The sequence below is a fragment of the Pterocles gutturalis genome, unplaced genomic scaffold, assembly GCF_000699245.1.
Source record: "Pterocles gutturalis isolate BGI_N339 unplaced genomic scaffold, ASM69924v1 scaffold5897, whole genome shotgun sequence".
NCBI lineage: Eukaryota > Metazoa > Chordata > Aves > Pterocliformes > Pteroclidae > Pterocles > Pterocles gutturalis.
Window position 1 is genome coordinate 12,567 of NW_010115134.1, and position 21,419 is coordinate 33,985.

Here is a 21,419-nt window from a genome sequence, read left to right on the forward strand (position 1 = left end):
AATTGGTGGTCTCTTAAAGTTCTACCTAAAGCTAGAATTTCCACAGTTAAGTTTTCAAGGTTATCAGTAAGCTTATAATTGACTACTAACATCTACCACCGCATATTGTAACCTTTCTTCACATAAAATGTGTAGCAGCTAAGCCACCAAGATAGTTCCTTGGACAAGTCATTTGAATATTCACAGAAGCAATTTTCCTGGTGTATATTCACAGAAGTAATTTTCCTGGTAAAACATAACTAGCAAAGGATACTTTACATACCCATGTAACCAACAGTCCCAACTCGTCCTCGGACCATTTCTCCTTCTGGAATCTGCACAGCTAATCCAAGATCTGAAATTCTGATATGCCCTATTTATATTAAAATAAATTATACATAGTCAGCAAATAATAAAATATCATCACTCTTAAAATAAAAAAAATTCTGTAGCATACCTCATCAAAAAACCACCCCAAACCATCAAAATATTCTTATATTCATAGCACTAAGTTTATCTAACTTAACTAGAAAGGAGTGAATTATCATTATTCAACCCTCCTTAAATATGTAAAGGACGAGAGGCACAGATCTAACTGATTTCATGAAGGTCATACAAAAAAAATTGCTGTTAAGTACTCTAATTCCTAGCTTTGGCATAGGCTGCTACTGTAGGATGAATAGAAATGATGACTGCTTATTTAAAATCCTGTATCTATGCATCACATTTGTATTTTTCCATTCTATAATCTCGCCACAAAGACTTAGCTTTTCAGACTTCCTAATGAAACATCAGCATTTACTCCTTTTATTCCAAACATGAGAAAACTGTAGTTTGTATTGAGACATCAGGTTTTCCTCTAACAAAGTACCCCAATAATGTTAAGCACAAGTAATTGGAATTACTACCCCCACTCCCATCCCAAAAGAAACGTAGCCTAGCCATAACCTACTTAGAATTTAATTTTCAACTCAATTTTAAAACAGAAAATTGACAGTCATCTGTAGTAGAAAGATTCAGGGGGGAAAAAAACAAAACAAACCGAAAACCACACTTACTTCTAATATTGGATATAAGGACAGGGACAAAGTCATTTACAGAAACATCACAGATTCACAGATTAATTCAGTCTGGAAGGGACTTCAGAAGGTCTCTAGTACAACCTTCCCAGCAAGCAGTCAGCACAAAGTGTTCAAGGCTATTTAAATTCTTGTCTAGAAAGCCTCCTAGATTAGACACTGCATCACCTCTCTGGGTAGTGTCCTTTGTGCATATATTCTGTGTCATTCAAAAAGCTCTACAGCATCAGTGTTATTTAATAGCATATTAATTTCTTATTTACATGTGACAGATAATCAAGGGGTGTGGAGAGTGGAAAAAATCAAGTGCTGCTCTATATACTGGTTGGAAATAACTGAATGCTCTTGAGCAGCAAATGCTATTTTAAATGCATTCAGATGCTCTTCTATTCCCTGACATCTGATGAACCCCTTTTGAGTGCAGGATCTGAGCTCCTGAAGCTATTTTCTAATTAGTCCCCTCTGCTTTCTGGAACAAGATCAGAATATTCCTGGCAGAAAGAAAGCATTCTAGTGCAGTCCTGCAAGGCTATGTTTTTCCTCAAAGAAGCCTTCTGCTTTTACAAGACATTGCTGGAGAGAAAAATTAAAGAATGCATTTGATGTCTAGCATGTCTAGCAGAGCTTTAGCTCTTGGAAACTGACTTCTCCCAAACATCACCTTTTTCGAAATTTATCAGTCAGAACATGTTGACTCTAAAAAAATATTATGCTAAGGACTTCAAACCCCATTTTTCCTTAACTAAAATACTCAGCAATTACAAGAACAAGCAGGTAATATTCATCCACAGCTTAGAAGAAGCTGCACATGCTCTACAGTGAACTAAATTCTGATACATTTCATACAAAGTAATTAAAGAAAATTAATTTGGCTTTTGAAAAACAAAAAAAAATACAAACATTTCTTCATATTGTTTGTACTTTCTTGATTCCGTCCAGCCACATATACAACAGTGACTATCAGACCTGTTTTAGTTGAAATGTTGAAACAGAGATGCTTCAGATTTTTTTTTGTCTTTATTGCTTAAACATTATAGTTTACTAAGTAAAATTCTGGCTCCACATCTAACAAATCATGTTTCCACAGTCAAAGAAAAGATAAACAGAGAACAAATCCATATAAAAGTTTTACCCATCTTAAATCAAGGGGAGGGGGGAGAAGGAGGAGCAAAAGAGGAAAAGTAGCCATTTTAAGGTGGGATACTGACCCCTCAAAACATCATCATCATCGTCGTCTTCCCCCATAGACACAGTATTTTCCCCTACTTTCTAAAAAGCAAGGGCGCTTTTTCTTTACTAATTAAAGTTAACATTTGTCAGTCAAATCCCTTTTATTACGAAGACATTCCTTTCATTTCTGGCACAGTATTAATTAGTTTGTAATTCCCGATTTCAACACTAATTTAAATTTTTACTTACCACAGTCATCAAGGAGTATATTCTCAGGCTTCAAGTCTCTACAAATAGAATAGAAATGTGAATTATAGAAAGGCAAAATTATTAGCCATCATCAAGTGCAACTGAGGCAACATAAGACTTCTTGGTTCTGATTAAAGCAGTTTTTCCAGTTTCCACCTATATACAAAAAAAAGGTGTCAAGCTGAGGACCTATAATACCATATTAACCATATGAGTTTAACCACAGAACTCAAGATCCATTTCCCAACTCTCTAATCCATTTATATTAACAGCAGCAACTCATATTTCACAGATGAGAAACTTTCTCTACACAATACTAAAATCCTGATATGAAAAACCACCAACTTACACCCAAATTTGTGCTCCTAAGTGAAAGACCTCTCCCAAGAGTATCAGCCATACAACTACTACACAATGGTAAAACACACCAGTGCTTGCTGCAGTTCAGTGCTGACCCCTTGCTATATTCCACCCCAGGGTGTCAGAATATCAACAGAGAGTAATATTCCCCAGACTAAGCATAGGCTTAACATAATCTTTTCAGACTCCATTCCTTTCATTTGGACTTGCAGCTTCTAAAGCTTACTAGACACCTGTATCTAGTCAGGATTCTTTGCAATTGACTTTCTAAGAGTCTCTGCTACTTTTCTGTAACCAAAGTTTCACATGAACATTTTTTGCTATTAAATGCTAGCCAAGACCCAGGAAATAGTAAAAGGGGCAAATAATTCAGTGTTGCAATTTTATAGGCATCTTCTTGTACATTTTAACTTCAATAACAAAAGAAGAAACTCAACAGATATTTGCATTCCCCCCCCCCCCCAAGGAAAATTTGCAGAGTCACTGAAGCTGAATCAGGAGCTGTTCACAGGTTACTTCTAGATTTATCCTCTAGAAGATTTACTGAAAAAACATACATATTTTTATATACATAAAATACATATATATATATGGAATACATGTATAAAATATATAATGTGTATTATACATGTAATTGTGATATGCATCAGAAAGTATGTGGACTGCAAAACACTTATTCCACCAAAAATATAAGGCCAGAAATAGAAAAGCAAAAATCAAAATCAGTACTTGGCTAAAGGAACATATACAAGCAGAAAAGACTGAATAACGTGAAAGAAGCAATTTTAAGGAGAACAACTCTAGAATTTACATTCAAAATGACAGAGAAATATACACACACACGTTCATTGAGAAATCTGCATGCTTTTTTTTCCACAAATATTGAGAAATTGATACTCTGAAGTATGTGTATTCATGTTAAAGTTTCATTATTTCATAAGATTGTCTAAAGAAGTCAGCAAGATACTTTGCTTCTAATACTTTTGAGTCTAGACAGTCCCCATAATGTTAATCGTTTGACATTGGATACGAGGTTACAATACCAGAGAAATCAGGAGAGATTAGAGTAAAAAACCAAAAAAACTCCACACCAGTATCAAAAAAGAAAATTGAGCTCAAGCTTTAGGTAGAAACACATCTATTTCAAAGCACATAATATATTCTCAGGTTAACTCAAGTTAAAGTGTTCCGTCTCCAAGAAGGCCATTTAAAGCCTAACCTAAAACATAATTTGTACTAGCAACATCTGGTGCTTAACAGAAGCTGTTCTGACATTATTTTGGTTGGTCAAGAGTAAAACTTGTTTCTAACCAAAATTCCATGTCTTTAATGCTATTAGTTTCTAGGCTTAGTAGTTCATGAAGAGGTCAGCTTTTGGAAGCATTTAGGTATAAATTCTTACTCTGGGATGCTAGCTTTGGGGTGTTAGCCTTCTCTCTCCTCCCTTCCTCCATGGTGACAGAGGCCAAAGTCACAGTTTCTGTTGGAATACACAGACACCAATCCTGCACTGGGTAACAGGCTACTTGAGAATGAGAGTGTTCTGAGGTCCCTCTGGGTGGCATCTCTTCCCTCCAGACTGTCAACCACACCACGCAGCTTCCTGTCGTCGGCAAACTTGCTGAGGGTGCACTCAATTCCACTGTCTGTGTCCCTAACAAAGATGTTAAACTGTGCCCATCCCCGTACCAACCCCTACAGAATGCCGCTCGTCACTGGTCTCCACTGGGACATCGAGCCATTGACCACAACTCTTTGAATGTGACCATCCAGCCAGTTCCTTACCCACTGTGTGGTCCACCCATCAAATCCATGTCTCTCCAGTTTAGAGACAAGGATATCATGCAGGACAGTGTCAAAGACTTTGCACAAGTCCAGGTTAGATGATGTCAGTTTCTCTTCCCTTATCCACCAGCACTGTGACCCAGTTGTAGAAAGCCACCAAATTTGTCAGGCACGATTTGCCCTTAGTGAAGCAACCTCCTGGCTTGCTTAGGCTGTTCTGCTTTGTCCCTCCAACAGATATCAGGGTGGTTGAAGTCACCTGTGAGGACCAGGGCTTGTGAACATGAGGCTGCTCCTATCTGTCTATGGAGGACCTCATCCGCTCAGTCTTCCTGGTCAGGTGGCCTGTAGCAGTCCCCCACTATAGTGTCCCCTGTCCCTGCTCTCCCTTTAATCCTGACCCATAGGCTCTTGATCGGCTCCTCATCCATCCCCAGGTGGAGCTCCATGCACTCCAGCTGGTCACTGACATAGAGGGTGACCCCCCCTCCTTGTCTCCCCTGCCTGTCCTTCCTAAAGAGCCTGTATCCCTCCATTCCAACCCTCCAGCTGTAGGAGCCATCCCACCAGTCTCAGTGATGCCATTAAGATCATAGCCCTGCAGGAGCGTGTATGTCTCTAACTCTTGTTGTGGGTTTGCATAGAGGCACTTCAGTTGGGCCCCTGATGAGGTTGACTTACTGGCTGGAATTCCTTTGTGCTGCTCTTCAGGTTCTCTCCTGCTGACCTGTGATCCTTCTCCAGGCTCTGGGTATCTATTTCTGGCACTGGCATCAAACTGGTAGGAGTGGGATGGATTGAGGTTCCCCTTCCCCTGGCAACTTATGTTTAAAGCCCTCTGTAATAATGTAACATATCACTGTAATTGGTGACATTCTGAAGACTTCCATAACCCCCTCTGTTGGCTTCTTGACTTTAAAAGGGTAAAATTTACAACTACGCTCTTAAATGCATGATACAAAAAGAAATATATGGAAAAAACAAATCAAGACCATCAGGAAGAAACAACTACCACTAGCAGAGAGAAGAAACAAGATTTTGTTTTACAGAAGTTGGTCATTCAATATTAAAAAGAGCAGGGCTGAAAGTGATTCTATAGAGAGTGTAAAATTATCTAAATATTTTCTAGTTTTCCTACTCAGTGTAGTTGAGTTGACATGGTATAATTACAGTCTCTTTTCATCTGTTTACAAACAGGGCAGGAACTCCTTTAGTATGTCCTATACTGACTTGATTACAAAATACCTTCAGGTATTAGGATTAAATTTAAGTCCTTTTTCCTCCAAGCGTACAAATTATTCAGTTATTAACACATGCACAGGTAACTGTCTCTTGGTCCTTCATTTTGTTATGAACAAAGGACTAAAATTAATTCCCATTCTTTTAATTAAGATGCAATTTTATTCAGAGTGGGTTGTGAAACTACTTTTTTCCTTGCTCATAAATTTGTCATTCAAATTCGTAATAATTGGAAACTGATTACATAATAGTGCAGAACAGGACAGAGATCTAGACACCAAGACTGCTCCAAAAGAAACCACGACCACTCCAAGTTCTGGAATTACAGATAGAGAACACTAGGATTTGACATATGTGTTTGAAGGTCTTCTCATAGGCAAACAGCTAACAAGCTGGGCTTAAGGGCTGTGGAGCTTTTTTGTAGTTTTTATTTAGTTTGGGGTTTTTTGTTGGTTTTGTTTTGTATGTTAAACAGTCAGTTTTGTTTTCACTTGAGCAACCTGAAATGACCTACTTGTAGCTGATCCACATGAGAATGATGAGCAAACCCATTCATCCTTGCTTCCCTCCTACATGCATTCCAAAACACACTGTGCAACATGGCAAGATTGGCCAATTTTTTTAGGGAACCAAATGCAACATCTAGCATAAGCCTGATGTACTCCGTGGTTCTGCAACTTTCTGCTTTGTGTATGTTAGTCGTCCATACTGGGGAGGGAAAAGACTAAGACTCATTACATTAAAGTTATGCAAGACTATACTTTAAATCTTCAAGTGGTACTTGGTGTTACACACCAGAAATATAAAGATAGTGTTCTTGGTCCACCTCTAAGTTTGGTTTCCTTATTCCATAATAATAATGGCTGCCAGGGATCAAATAATGCAGGTACAGAGACAGAAAAGAACAGTAAGATCATACAATCTCAATTACAATGCATGAGGCTTCTGACAGTTTAATGCAAAAGCAATAAAGTGTTTATTGGAGAAACTTGAAATAAAAACAGAAGAAAGAGGGCAATATGGATTATAACTGATTTTTACCCTCTTGGGCATAACGAGCAATGCAGCAAGAGACTTCTATAGCCTTCTGCGAACTTCTACTTCAGAGCGGGCAGGAATACAATCCCATGTTCCTAGAATGTATTTACCTGAATTACTAATTAATTTGCTTTCTAACTCATAATTTGCTATCATTTTACAAACTTTGAATCAACTTTATAATGTTTTAGAATACAGCAAGTACCTAGACCTAAATTAACAGTAAGAAGACAAATAAGATCACTAATTCCAAAGGACGTGGCATGCAAAGGACAACTAAACAATTTTTTTGCTTTTTTTACTATGAAGTTGAAGTATAAACTTGTTTTAGTGGAAAACAATTAATAAATTTAATGCTGAACATAGAAAATTCAAGGTATGAGTGACTGTAGATGACACTGACCTGTAAACAATTCTCTCCTTCTGCAAATCCTCCAGACCACAGCACAGTTCTGCAGCATAGAAAATAGCCCTTTCTTCATCAAAGCCAGGATTTCCCATGTTATATATGTGAAACTTCAAATCCCCTCCATTCATTATGGTTAATACTAAACACAGGGCATCTTTCGTCTCATATGTATAGGATAAACTAACCTAAAAATGGGGCAGGGGGAGAAGATGACCATTATTCATTCATAAACCCCAGTACCATTCACAGCTCTTTTTGTTTCAAGCAACATATGAATCCTTTTTTAAAACAAACAAACAAAGCCAAGTAGCAAATTGCTCCTGTCCAATACTTCAAGATAGAAAGGAATTCATACTAATTTAAATGTATACAGAAACCCTACATCACTGTACAAAAGTTTAGTGACATATCTGTTTAGATAATGTAGAGCTCCATCCAGACAATAGATTTATTGACGATATTCCTCAGCTGCACGTTATCTATACTGCTCTTTGTAAAGATAACATACACATATAGCTTATTTTATTATACCTCAGGAATTATGCGCTGTCAAAACATCTTCCTGAACTTCTACAAGACTCAAAGTTGCCCTAAATTAGAGAAACTAAGGAAGTTATTGAAGATCAAATGTGTAGTTTCTATTCCTCCCTTCACCTACACAAATAACTGTGTATTTCCCTGGCCTAGAACTTGCCAACAGTAACGACTTAGTATAGCTCTTTATGGTCTTTTTTGGCACTGTATTTGGAGTGAGGTGCTGATAGGGAAGGAAGAACACCATATTTTTTTATCTTCAGGTTTTAGGTAAATGTTTTTAAAGTGCATTTAAAGTTTTAAAGTAGACTTGTAAATCCAAAGAAAAACAATTTTAAAACAATGTAATATACTGCAAAATATAACACGTTGGTTAAGTTGCAAACTCAGTTTCAACAGAAAAAGCTAAGCTATGCTGACGATCATCTGTCAGGATCTTCAAAATTACCTACAGAGATCAGCTGACTTGTGCTGAAAGCAATGGGATTAAATTTATACTTAGCTTATATTAGGTAAATTAGGTAAAAATCAGTAGGATTTTTTTTGACTCAATAAATGTATTTTTAAACACAGTATAAGTACATAAAGGCCATAACTCAGTAATAAGTCCAAACTCTTCCTTCAGAAGCATAAATCCAATACTAAATAATAAAATGAAATAAATATACAAATCAGCTACTCAGGGCAAGGGTTCCTATTTGATAGTTTTAAACTGACCTGTCCACCTGTTAATGACTTCACTTGTGACACAGGCATGGGAAATTATCTACCCACTTCCAACTCAGGATTACTGCAGATCCTAGATCTAAATCTTCTTTGTTGCATCAAAAAAAGCATTGAGTGGCAAAAGAAAAATAGCTTATGCTCAATCCTATAAAGTGACTTCAAATTCAACTTTGATCAGTTATTGATTTATAATATTTACATATGTTGAGAAAATATTACTCAAAAATAGAAGTTTTGCTCTTATACTATGCATCTCTACAACTAGTAATTTCTGGATCAATTCAGCTAATATCTGGATTCAGTTTCAATCAATTCAAGCCCATGAGCCTTATGAGAAAATAACATTAGCATATTTATACAAAAACGTAATTTATACTAGTTTAAAATACATTAATGTATCTGGCCAGCAGGTTCTTATTTTTGCATTTAGCTGGCGGTATTCTACATAATGAATTATTAATACATAAAGCTTATCAGAAAATATATACATATATATTTTATACATGCATACATATTTATTTATAAATAACTTCCACTGTCCTGTAACACAGGTACTTTAAAATTCTCTCTGAACACTGACACTAAATTTATCAGTAAATGGATTTTATACCAAAGCAAAATGCATTTAAAATTAACATTTAAATGACAACAATTCAATTGAAAAATAAATATTACCTTGGGGAAAGTTTACTTGGTGTATCTTTGATCATTCTAAGTTATTTCACTGCTTAGTAATTAGAGCTAGTAAAAGATCATAATTTACATGATGGTATCAGGTTAAAATATTAAGACCAAGATTTTAATTCTGTGGACTCTCTGTTAAAAAGTTATATTAATTGTTTCACAACCAAGATACCTCTTTAAGCCCTAGTACACAGCATAGCACTATAACTAACCTGAATCGATAAACTAGTCTAATTTCTTGTTTATCTTGAAAAGTATAAGCAATAGAGTAACAAATGACATGAAAATACCTAAGGATATAAAAACTCTACTATTAAAGGGCACAGAAATGTAGGATATGCAACTTCTAATGGCAATTAAATGGCAGACTCTTATGAAGTCACCCATTTGTAAGTGCATTTATGAACCACCTCTAAAAATGAAATTAGAAATCAGCATTAATTATAAGAAAATAGGTGTATGGGAGGGAAGAAGGGGATAAGAGAAGAAAACAGCAATGCATTGGAAGAAGAGACAGAGAAGAGAAAGAAGGAAAATAAAGTATATGGGATATCCTCTTTATTAAACATAGGCAAACATACTCAGGCATAGGCTGGAGCAGAAATAGAATTTAAGTGATTATTCATGTCTGAATACTAAAGAATAATCTATTCACCTTTAAAGAGAGGACAAAGATTCAGTGGCATCAGCATGCTGAAACACAACCTAATGTTTTAGTTTTAAGTGAGAAATAAAGCAGGCTGACTAAAACCAATTCAACATTGGATAAAAAAGTCCTCTGCACAGATCTATTCACAATCACACACAATACATACTTATTAATATCCATCATTTATCTCAGCAGTCACGCATTCTCTAAATCAATTGAAAAATGTCTTGTGCCCAGAAGCTCTTGGAAGAGACTAAAATGAAGCAAACAAAACAAGACAAACTTCTGAGAATAAAATCAGAAGTAGATACTTACTACAAACCTACTATTCACTTTTTCTAGAATTCTTTTTTCATTTAGAGCCATTGATTCTCCTTTCCTCTTCTTTATTCTCTTTTTCTCTAGCTTTTTACAAGCATACATTTTTCCTGTTGCCCGTACTTGACAGGCACACACCTAAAAAAGAAGGAAGGTGTGTCAGATATGCTAGGGGTTTTCTTTAAATCTTTTTTTACAAAGAAGATAAAATTTTATTTTCTTTTTTCAAAGTCTTGAATGCTCTAAGAAAATGAAGGTCTAAGTATGAATTCAGAGCTTTCACCCATGCAACAACTTTGAAGGGTCACAAAAGCTGTAACAGAAGTAGAAGAAGTGATTATACGGGAGCAAACCCATTTTTGTTGGAGTTGAATAGTTCAGTAAAACTATGGTCTTGTGTTGGTGAAACACCTGACTGTGGTAAAAGTATTTGTCTATGCAAGCCGGACAGAGGACAAACATCCACACCATAATCAAGTGAGAGAACAATAAATGATAATTTAGTTACCCTCCTTCCCCTTCAATACAAGGCTCTAGCTAAAACATGGAGGGGGAAAAAAGCCCAATGAATTATAAACAGAATTAATAAAATCTACAGATTTTACTATTAGATTAATAAATATTCTACACAATTATTAAGTAGAAACTATTCTACATAACTATTGAGTAGAAACTACATTCTCATTGACAAATGAAATTTCTAAACAGAAGCAATTGTTGTCAGTCAGTGGAACTTTTCTCTAACCTTGTGCATTGCCTACAATACTGAAACTAACATATTAACAGAAAACAGTTTGGATTGAGGAGTTTGCCAGGTGATGTATCAAATGTAGATTGTTAGAGTCAAGAGGTAGAAAACTGCTCCTCCTCTGTATTAACCCTTCCCCCCCCCCCTTAGGTATTGCCTTGCATAGATACCTTTGTACTCACCTCTCCAAATCCACCTTTGCCTAGTACTCGGTAATGTCTAAATGTGTGTTTAGTAACTGGTTGCCTGATTAACAGAAAGAAAAAATTACTGCAACAGGAATTACAAGAGTTGGTAATACCCTCCCCACCCCAAGATTTGTCTTAAATTTCTCGTTCCTGTTCTATGACATCTTACTGAACAACAGTTGTCTTGACCCCACGAAGACAGTATTGTAATAAGCTGAATTTAAAATGAAAGGGGTGTTCTGATTAGAAACATTGGCTCCCTCATGTGGTCATCAGACATTCACAATAGCAGGAAGAAAAGCCGATCAATTAGGCCCTGTGCTGTTTATGGTTAGAGCCTTATCTGTTCTCATCAACAGTCAATTTATCACCTCCAGTTGTCTCCCTTAGCTGCAGTGTGCTGACATGTACGCTGGGTTTCAATGAGATCATGCTTACAATGCATCATTTAAAAGGTAAACCATTTCTGACTTTGCTTTGCTGTTTGGCTTTTTTGAAAAAGAAAGAGTTGTGGTTCACGGCAGCAGTTCAAGAGCCAAATTGTTAAGGTACTGATGTAGTGAAAGAGGAACAGATAACAGGAGGCAGTAAAGGTGTCAACCATTCTATGCTAAAACACTCCTAAAGGTATCAGAGCAGGGCTATTTCATTATGGTGGGGGTTTTTTTTTGTTTTGTTTTAAAAGCATTTTCATTGTATAAGGCAGCTGTGTTCTCAAGACAACAAATGGAGGTTCATTTGGTAGAGAATTCGTTTTCATTGAATAACATCTCTAGTTCTCTTCCTGGCTTTTGCTACTAATTCAGTCAGACAACGGATAATTGGAATTTACCATAAAATTAATTCTCAAGCACTTTAATATTTGAATATGTGATCATTATATCCAGTAGTGGTGAATTAGAATCAATTTGTAACAATTTCAGCCTTCTGAAAAAGCTTGGACACTCATTTAGCATTGATTTAAAAGCCCAAAATAGATTCTGATATATACAAATCTTGCTGTCTTGTAATTACTAGATCTGTGTCTGTACCACCCTGAAAAACTGATTAGTTACCCTATCACCCAGTGGGTTGTAAAACTAGATTAATCTGCTTATTAACCACTAATTAGACCAAGTTTGAAACTAAAGGATGATAGCATTCCCAAGAAAGTCTGCTATTGCATCACACACTTGACAGCCAAACATATATCCATAGGATAATAAAAGACTACTGGACAGATACTTCCATGGGAATATTAGCTCTCTTGCTGTTTCATCATCATCATCCTTTAAATCTTGTATTTCAGATCATAATTTCTTAGACAGGCAGTGTCATTCATTAGGGCTTTACAGCATTTCTAGCATAAAAAGTGTAACTGGCTATAAAGCAAAGCAAAATTATAATGCAAACATTATAAGTAAACTTACTTTTCCAGCCATTTCCACTGTAAAAAACGAGAAAAATACACACTTTCTTGGTAAGCTTCAAAAGGTCTTCTGCTTAGGTATTCATGGACAATTCTAGCAACAGAAAAATAAAATCAATCTTATACTGAAAAAAACTGATGAAGCAGGAGGTACTATCAATCTATTAAAATATCTTTAAACATATTAATGAAGCTGTAGGCAGGAAAACAGTCACTGTGCTCTAGAATGGTTTTAACCTACACATCTCTCAAAGTGAGTGCCTGTCACAGAAAACTGTTCCTGTCAAAACACCAGTGAATGCCAAAGTACTGTTACTTAGAGTAACTAGAAAGTTTGACCTCTGAATTCTCAGTGTCTTTAAGCCCACTTAAATATCAGCCTCTCAGTAGCTATGCAATGCACGTGTGACCCCACAAATATGACCTCTGAAAGATATTTACAGGAAAGTATCTACAGGATTTCATACATTCTTTGTAGACTAATAAGTAAAAATTTATTCCAGGATTTGAAATTGAAATAGTAAATGCCATAGCCAAGCCTGAATTCCAGGTACTTCATCATTCCCCTTAAATTAAATATACCAAGGTATGGGGTGGGAGGGGGAGGAAACAAGTTATCCAAACTGTATTCAGATATTAATTGGACAGAGGAAAGGGGATGACCTAAGTGACAGCTCCTCCATTTATGACATATTTTGCTAGGTGTTCTCACAGATCCCTTTCAATTTTATAATCTCAGGTTGTTACAAAGTATGCTTATTTTTGTTGCCAGGGAGATGACCCAAGCAGTGACAAAACGTGTTGTAATCCTCCAGACATGATCAAGCATGCCTTGAAGAACCAGTAATATTAGAAACATAAAGGCTTTAGAAAGACATGCAACATTGGTATAAACATGTACTGTCCCTCCAAGAAAAAAGCCTTCCCTGCTAGTGCTGCTGTGTGAAATGTCACATCATAACTTCAGAACAAAACCAAGTTATATTTCTTTGTGTTAACTATCATAATCGATCCTCTGATCAGCCGTCTTAATAGAATATAACTGTTGGCCTTGGTTCAAACTGTTTTCAAGAAGCATAAATTGTGTAACGTTCAGAAACCTTTCAAGCTCCAGTTAATAACTTCACCTTTTTCTACGTACCTTCATCATGGAGGAGAAGTCACTTGAAAGGTAATAATACAATAAAGAGAAATACTATTCTAGCTTAAAGAATACTTGGTAGCAGACAATAGTGTCATTTCATGCAAAAATAGCATTAAAGAAAATGCTCTACAAAAATCAAACATCTACATCACATCTGAAGGAAACCTAGTCCTTTAATAAATATCTTCCAAATTTCCTACCTACACTCATTTCTGAGACCAAATACTCCTGGGTGTAATAACTTCACCTTTCATTTCTCTCAGAAACGCATGAATTCCTCGTGATACTCAACCTTAGCACTATGCATTTTTAACTTACCTAGTACAGTCCATAAAAAGATCCTTAGAAGGGTTCTTTTCCAGTCTTGCTTTACATTCATTTACCGTTTCCTGAGGTATTTCTGGCAAGTGTGCTGCAGACTTCAAATTAATTAAAAAAAAAAAAAAAAGGCAACAACGAAAGCAATTTTGTAAATTGATAGAATGAGTGAAAGTTCTGTATTCAAAGTGAAGTGAAATGAAATCTGCTAATACTGGAATCGGAAAGGAATGGTTTGGCTAAAGAAAAAAGCAAAAAAGTCATATTAAGGCAAAATTTTTATTTGTTCCCTATTACAGAAAAACGCACTGAAAGCTATTACAGTTATTTACTGTTTCAGTATCCAAGGAAACAAACTTGGCAATGCGTCAAATTTCTTTTTATTTCCATAAGCCTACCACCACAAAAGCAAGTTATCTATTTGGTTTGGCAGGGTGGAAGGAATGGGACACACGCACACAATTTGGGAAACTATTTCAAACCAGCTCAAAGAAATCTGTTGATTTGTTGCTTTGGTTTTTTTTTCAAAAACTGCATGTGACTTATAGTAGTCCCAAAGAAATTATCAGAAGGGACGTGGCAAACTTGGAGTCCATCTGCTTTTAGGGCATCTGCAAGACCTTCATTTGGAGTAAAGACTTCTCAAGATGACCAAAGTAAGAGAAGCAGAAGGAGCATCTATTCATAGAAAGCAAATGTCTAATTATATATCCACAGAAAAGTTTCTATTGGATACCAAAGAACAGACTCTTAAAAAAAACAATCAAAGAGATCTAATATATGCAAAATATCAGCTATTAACGATCTTCATGCAAAATACAGAGATACAGAATGCTCTAGAACAACACAAAACAAAATAGCACTTCACTTCATGAAAACATGCAGCAATTCTGAAAATTTACAGCAAAACAACCAAGGTCGCACAGGAGTCTGAAAGAAGTCTGAGAATTTCAAGAATTCCACATTCTCGTGTCTTCAGACTACAAAACTCTCAGTTAATTTGTCAATAAGTTTTCTTTAGGTGCTAAATGAGTTTGTTTAAAAATAAGTCTTTACTTGAGACTAGTATTTTAATTAGAAAACAAAGGAGAATAAATCGTAATGGTAGTAGTCTTAAAAGCAGAGATCAGTCAAGTTTTCTGCTCAAGAACATATGAGACAATATTTTGCAATATGATATATTTACCCCATTAGTGAAGTACGTCTCTAAAACTTTCAGGCCACAGTCTATACGCTTTTCATCTGAAGATACCTCATATTCTGCCTAGAGGAATGGAATAGAAAATTAAATTATGTTCAGAGCTATTCGGCACTACAGTCTTTCACATGATGCTAGATAAATTTTATCATGAATAACACAATGCTCCTGAAGGCTCTCATTGTTTAATCTGTTTAAGGATTTTTAAGCTACATAGTGAACCATGTCTGAAGAACAGTCTTATGAAAAAAAGCACATGGAATTTAGCTTTTGGAAAACATAAGAAAACTAACAATTAGTCTAACTGCAATTATAGAAACTGCATCCTAGAGGTTAAATTAGATGATTTACAATGGTGTAGTATGTATGTAGTGTTGTAGCACAGAATATAAAAATACAATAATCAGCTTTTTTTTCACTGTATTATTTTTTCCTTAATGTATTTTTCTTTACTACAGTATTGGGTGAAACCAGGATAAAACAGTATACTACTTTCTACAAGGTCATGTTAACTGTAAAAAAGTGAGATCTAAACCAAACCCTAGTTCATTCTTTGAGAAAATAAAACTGAGTAGATACAACATTTATTGAAGTTTTTGACTTAGTAATATATGGTACTGTGATGTAGAAGAAGACCATTGTGCAGTACAGTGCGTTTTGCAGATAAACCACTGTCAGCTTTAATAGAGTTCCCAAGGCAGCTACTTAAGGGGAAAAAAACCCAAACCATCAAAAGATACTGGTATTGAAAAACTCTAACGACTACTTACTATTAATAATTTTAAGGAATAATCTAGAAGCAGACACCAGAAGTTACAACATTTAGAGATAACACAGAACCTGGGGAAAGACGAATTAGAAAAGAGCAATCTCAAACAGCAACCTGTATTAGCTTTGTAAGCTAGGCCAACTCAATCAAAGCTTATTTCTTATCTCAGAATGTAAATGCATGCACCTAGGAACAAAGAATATACAGCAGACCTCCAGAATGGAGGACTACATCACACAAAACAACAGTTTGGCATATTCAGACAACAATCATCAAAAAACTCATAGGAAGTTCCAAGTGATTGATCTAATCAGAAGAGAAGTTATGTCCCTTTCTAAAGAAAACTAGAACACTGAAAAATGACAGCTCAAGAACCAAACACACACACACACGATACTGGAAATAACAGAATCCCTAAACTCAAGTTCTGCAATCAATTGCAACTAACCCACACTGACTCACTACCAAGTCATCAACAACATCTTTTTCTGCTGAGACACAGGGTATCAACCACTTCAGCACAGTATTCAAATCCATTAAAAAATTGCAAGCCATGGTTTTTGCTACTTTAAATCCACAACAATCAGTCTAGTGGTGAGGAATTCTTTTGTAACTACCAAACAACCTGAGGAGGTCAGAACAGTTAAATCAACCACAGCAGTGCTCTTACCACCTTTAACATTTTCAATAATGCCAAAGTAGTCACTAATTTAACAGAAACACTTAGGCATACTGTTATAATCAGATACTGTAATTTAAAAGGAAGTTGAAGAGACAGCCTTGTCAACCAATTTCTGTTACTCACAGAACTTAAGAGGGAAGTTTGAGCTCTCACCCATTCTTTTCCATACTTGAGTAACCTTGTCCCCAGCTAGTGAAATGAGTCACTAGATGATTGGATAACTGTAATTCCTCACTTTAATTTCTGTCAATTTTATTCAATTATTTCACAACTCTTCTTTCTCTAAAGCCAAGCTGACTCCAGACTTTAAGGTCACACCTTCTCAAGAGTTAAAGCTTACCAGTCTTAGCACTCAGTACAGGCAGACAACATAGCATTGTACTACCTTGATTTTGCTATTTTGGCCTCCTGAAAAAAACCATGCTGCCGAAATCACATAGCTTCATATAAGAAAGTCAGAAAACTCTTTTAATTAAGAGGCAAGGCTCTTAAGACTATGGCAATTTATGCCAGAAAGTTTATTTTCAGAAAGATTAAGTCTAAAATTTATTTTAAAAAAATAAATTAAAAATTGGCAAAACCCAAGGTAAAAACCCCACAACCTTATCCACTCCCTTCACATTACTGCCTTACAAACAAAACCAACAAAAAACCCTCAACCCCACCTCCCCACCCCAAAAAAAAAACGTGAACAAGCTTGATGAAGCCCAGTCCAGAAAAGGGAATCAGGCTAACTCAGGAACCGTTTGTAAGATAGTAGGTATTTTATCTCAATTCCTTGATCAAGACAGCATGCTAGCTTTCAGCTCATGGAATCACCAATTAGAGATTATCTTAGCTCTTAAGAGACTTCTGTTTCAGTGATTCCCAAGCATACTTCTTCACCATGATTTTTTCAAATGGAAGTTAAAAAATTTAAAAAAAAAGTAATTGTGAAATCATCCCTTACATCAGATTATATCAACTATGACAGCCTGTTAATTCACGGAAGTATTGCAATCCACATAACATTACAGGTCGCGTATTTCAAAATAATTCAAAATTTTCAGTTAGTGTAAAACACAGTTACTTCTTAGAGGAAATTTCACCTGAAAAATGACAATTGTAAAGCAAAGACATGCCTGCCTTACAGTCATCCTAAAATTTTTTTCGCCTTTGTCCTGCCTAAGTTTCTGCTACTCTTTAGCTAAACTTTTAAGGATTAAAAATGTGTACAGAAGTTGTAACCATTAAGGGTATATCCACAGCTGTCAGTGGTCTCCCCATTATGCGACAATCATTAAAGGGTCTGGTTTACATTCACTTGAGAATATTTAGCTCCACTGTTCTGGATTTCTACTCATTCCGTTCTATGTCTCCAACTGTCAAACTGGTCTATGGAATTTGGTGCTAGAACAGCTCCTAAGAGTTATAAAAGCATGGTGAAATGCACCTGGGGAGTAAGCCTAATTGCACAAAGATTCATTGGCAAATATAAGGCAATTCTAGTTTTTTGACACTAAAGTTCCTTTTTAGCTGATCAAGTGCCTCAGCTTATACTCCTTTAAGGGGAACGAAGATATGGTGAAGTGGGGGGCACACCAATAATCCCGTATACTTCCTTACACCCTGCACGGTTCAGAGCCATCTTGCATTCTGAGGCTGTATTTTGGGACACATGTAAGTAGCAACATAATTTGACCATCTTCTTTGGTCATTTTTTTTCCCTGAATATAAGAACAAGAACAGGTGAGATGAGGAAAACTGTTCTTTTGCCAGCAACCTTAGTAATCCAAGTGCAGTACAGTAGAGTCTTAAACTATGAGGGACAAAGACTAAGAAGCTCTGAGCTATTATTCTCTCCTCTTAAGGACTGCTGTGTGCCTCCCTACTCTTCTCATTACTTTCCCCCTCCCCATCAGGGTTTTGTCTGAGGATTTGTGCTGTGGGCACACTTCCTTCCTCCCCTCATCCTTTAATGTTAGACACCAAGATGCAAACGTATCAAGACAAAACACTTCCTTTTCCCTTGGTCTCTAAAATCTGGTTTCTCTCCTTCCATAGATGGTTCCCTACATTTCCACCTCCATCGCATATTTTTTAATTAGCACATGCTGTCTAGCCTAAGGCTTCCATGCAAGTTGCAACATTTTCAAGTCTGAGTATCATAGGTAATATTCATTGTACACACATCCTTTTAGGCTTAAGAAGTCAAGCAGCACTTCCTTCTAAAGTTATTTCTCTCATTCCCATCATGCCCATTTTTGTAGCTTTGACCATACCAAGATGGCAGAGATTTTATAGTAAATATTAAATATCTTCTTTTAAGTAACAGAGCTACAGTTTTTTGACATTAATTAGAAGTTACAGGTTTAGAGTTCGCAAAGAGTAAATCCCACCATATTTTCATGTATGCAGCATTAGTGCACAGATGTGTTTAGCTAAAATTAATATTTTATAAAATTCTTGTGTTTTAACCCTGATAGGCAGGTGAGACCCACACAGTCACTTGCTCACTCCCCCCAGTGATAATCAGAAGGGCAGAAGTGAGAAAACGTGTGGGTTGAGATAAAGGGAGTTGAATAGATAGCAAAGCTGCACGCACAAGCAAAGCAAAATAAGGAATTAATTTGCTTCTTCCCATCAGGAGGCAGATGTTTAGCCATTTCCAGGAAAGCAGGGCTTCATCATGTGTAACGGCTACTTGGCAAGACTAATACCATATGTCTAACTCCCTGCCTTCCTCCTTCTTTCCCCCAGCTTTTATTGCTGAGCACCGCGTCATATGGTATGGGATATCCCTTTGGTCAGCTGGGGTCAGCTGTCCTGGCTGTGTCCCCTCCCGACTTCTTGTGCACCCCCAGTCTACTCACTGGTGGCGCAGTGTGAGAAACATAGAAGGCCTTGATGATGTGTAATCACTGTTTAGCAATAACTAAAACATCCTTGTTATCAACACTGTTTTGGTCAAAAATCCAAAACATAGCCCAGCATGAGCTACAATGAAGAAAATTGACTCTATCCCAGCCAAAACCAGTACAAAAATCAAAGCTTTTACAAACAAAATGTATAAGCTATTGCCTACTGATATCCTTCTCCAATTTCTCACTGCTTACCACTGCATCCAGAAATTCAATGCATCTTTTCAAATCCGGTCTGGAATCACAGAACTGTCTGAAGAGAAGTCTTCCTATTGGTTGTTTGTCACATAGCTGGTTATAGTCTCTTTCTGAGAAAGAAATAATAAGTAAATATTTATTTTTGTCATAGCATGGTCCTTACTCCCATTTGAGAATGTCAGAAAAACATCACTAAAATGTGAAGATTTTACATTAACATATTTAGCAAAGACATCAAAAGCACGCAATGATCCCAAAGAATAGTGAAACACTCACTTTCAGTCACATTTGTCTCTTACAGACTATCACATTTATTAAAAACATATTGAATTATATGGTTAAGTTTCATTTAGGTCAGTGGGTGGAAAGCAACAATACTGTGAAATAGAAATCCCAAAGCAAACAAGATTGTTTGGAAAGAAGGAATACAAGATAATAACAGAAAAGGCTAAAAAAATATCACAAGACATTAAGAAAAAAAGTGAAATATATTACCATGTGATTCAAATTACATTATGATGCCTTTTTCTAATACATGGCTTTGTAAATTCATACTTTAGGAGCAGTCTCCTTTAACAAACAAGGAGCTGTGATAAAGCTTTTATCTTCCCATAAATTTATCTTCTCATAAGTTCTTCATCACATTAAAAGCCTAACTGCTTTTTTTTGCTAATTAGCATTCAGAAGCAAGACAGAATCCTTTCAGTTAACACCACCAAACTCTTACCCTTCTTTCTCAAAAAAATCAGATAGACCATTCTGCAGGACACCTACCGATTGAGCTTCTAATGCCTTCACAATGACTAACAGGTGGCAACTTCAGCATCTCTCTCCATTTTTTACTACGCCCACTCCGTTTGCCTAGAAGAAAAATATGAGTAATATAAAACACAATACTATGTTAGAATGAAATTAAACATAACGCTAACAGCATAAAATTAGGTCACTTCTGCACAGCTGTGTCAGACTGCTTTTCATGCCTAGAAAGGAATCCATTTACAGGGATATCCAAACCAATAACAAACTTGATATAGAAGAACTTCTACATGAAACACTAACAAATGCAGAAAGTCTTTTGCAAGACAAACATTTTGCATTTTGGCTATGCATACAGAATATCTCTGCAGAGACAAGGCAAATATCTAGGTGTTCTGAAAATTACAAACAAAACTGAAATATCAAAGACAGAAACTTTAAAAAATTGAGAATTATCTCTCAACCATGGTGAAGAATGGCAGATGTTAAAGTTGAGTAACAAAATACATAGAACAAATTTCTTAAATATATTTTTGGATTATCAAGTTATACATAAATGTTCTCTTTCTTTTTTTAAGGGCAGTAATAGTAATCAAAGCAGATACCACTAATAAATGAGTGGGCACTGCTGCTTATTCTACACTACAGGACGATACAGGATAGCAGAAAGAACTCAGCTGCTGCAGAGTTCAGATCCTTTCAGTACTTCAGACTTCACAGCCCTAGTATTAAACTGACTTTAAAGAAACACTACAATTTCCCAATGTTTCTCAAAAAATATCTGTGCTCCATTTTCTATATTCAATTGGAATTTTAGCCCATTACTTTGACCTGAAGAAGCCAATTCTATTTACAGAACATATGCATACTTATCAAAAAAGCAAAGAGATA

The 21,419-nt window shown here is 36.0% G+C and overlaps 1 protein-coding gene across 1 annotated transcript in view; it reads right to left on the reverse strand.

Annotated features, from left to right (window-relative positions):
• Positions 1–20,628, reverse strand: part of GRK4 (G protein-coupled receptor kinase 4) — a 26,393-nt gene extending 5,765 nt beyond the window's left edge. Inside the window, exons 1-10 of the mRNA XM_010075065.1 lie at positions 20,547–20,628; positions 19,770–19,882; positions 15,212–15,289; positions 14,026–14,126; positions 12,565–12,657; positions 11,150–11,213; positions 10,217–10,357; positions 7,303–7,493; positions 2,478–2,515; positions 263–352 (exon numbers count right to left, since the gene is read on the reverse strand). Coding sequence (XP_010073367.1) covers positions 263–352; positions 2,478–2,515; positions 7,303–7,493; positions 10,217–10,357; positions 11,150–11,213; positions 12,565–12,657; positions 14,026–14,126; positions 15,212–15,289; positions 19,770–19,882; positions 20,547–20,598 — 961 coding nt within the window. The 5' untranslated portion in view covers positions 20,599–20,628. The remainder of the gene's footprint in view (positions 1–262; positions 353–2,477; positions 2,516–7,302; positions 7,494–10,216; positions 10,358–11,149; positions 11,214–12,564; positions 12,658–14,025; positions 14,127–15,211; positions 15,290–19,769; positions 19,883–20,546) is intronic.
• Positions 20,629–21,419: the final 791 nt, after the last annotated feature.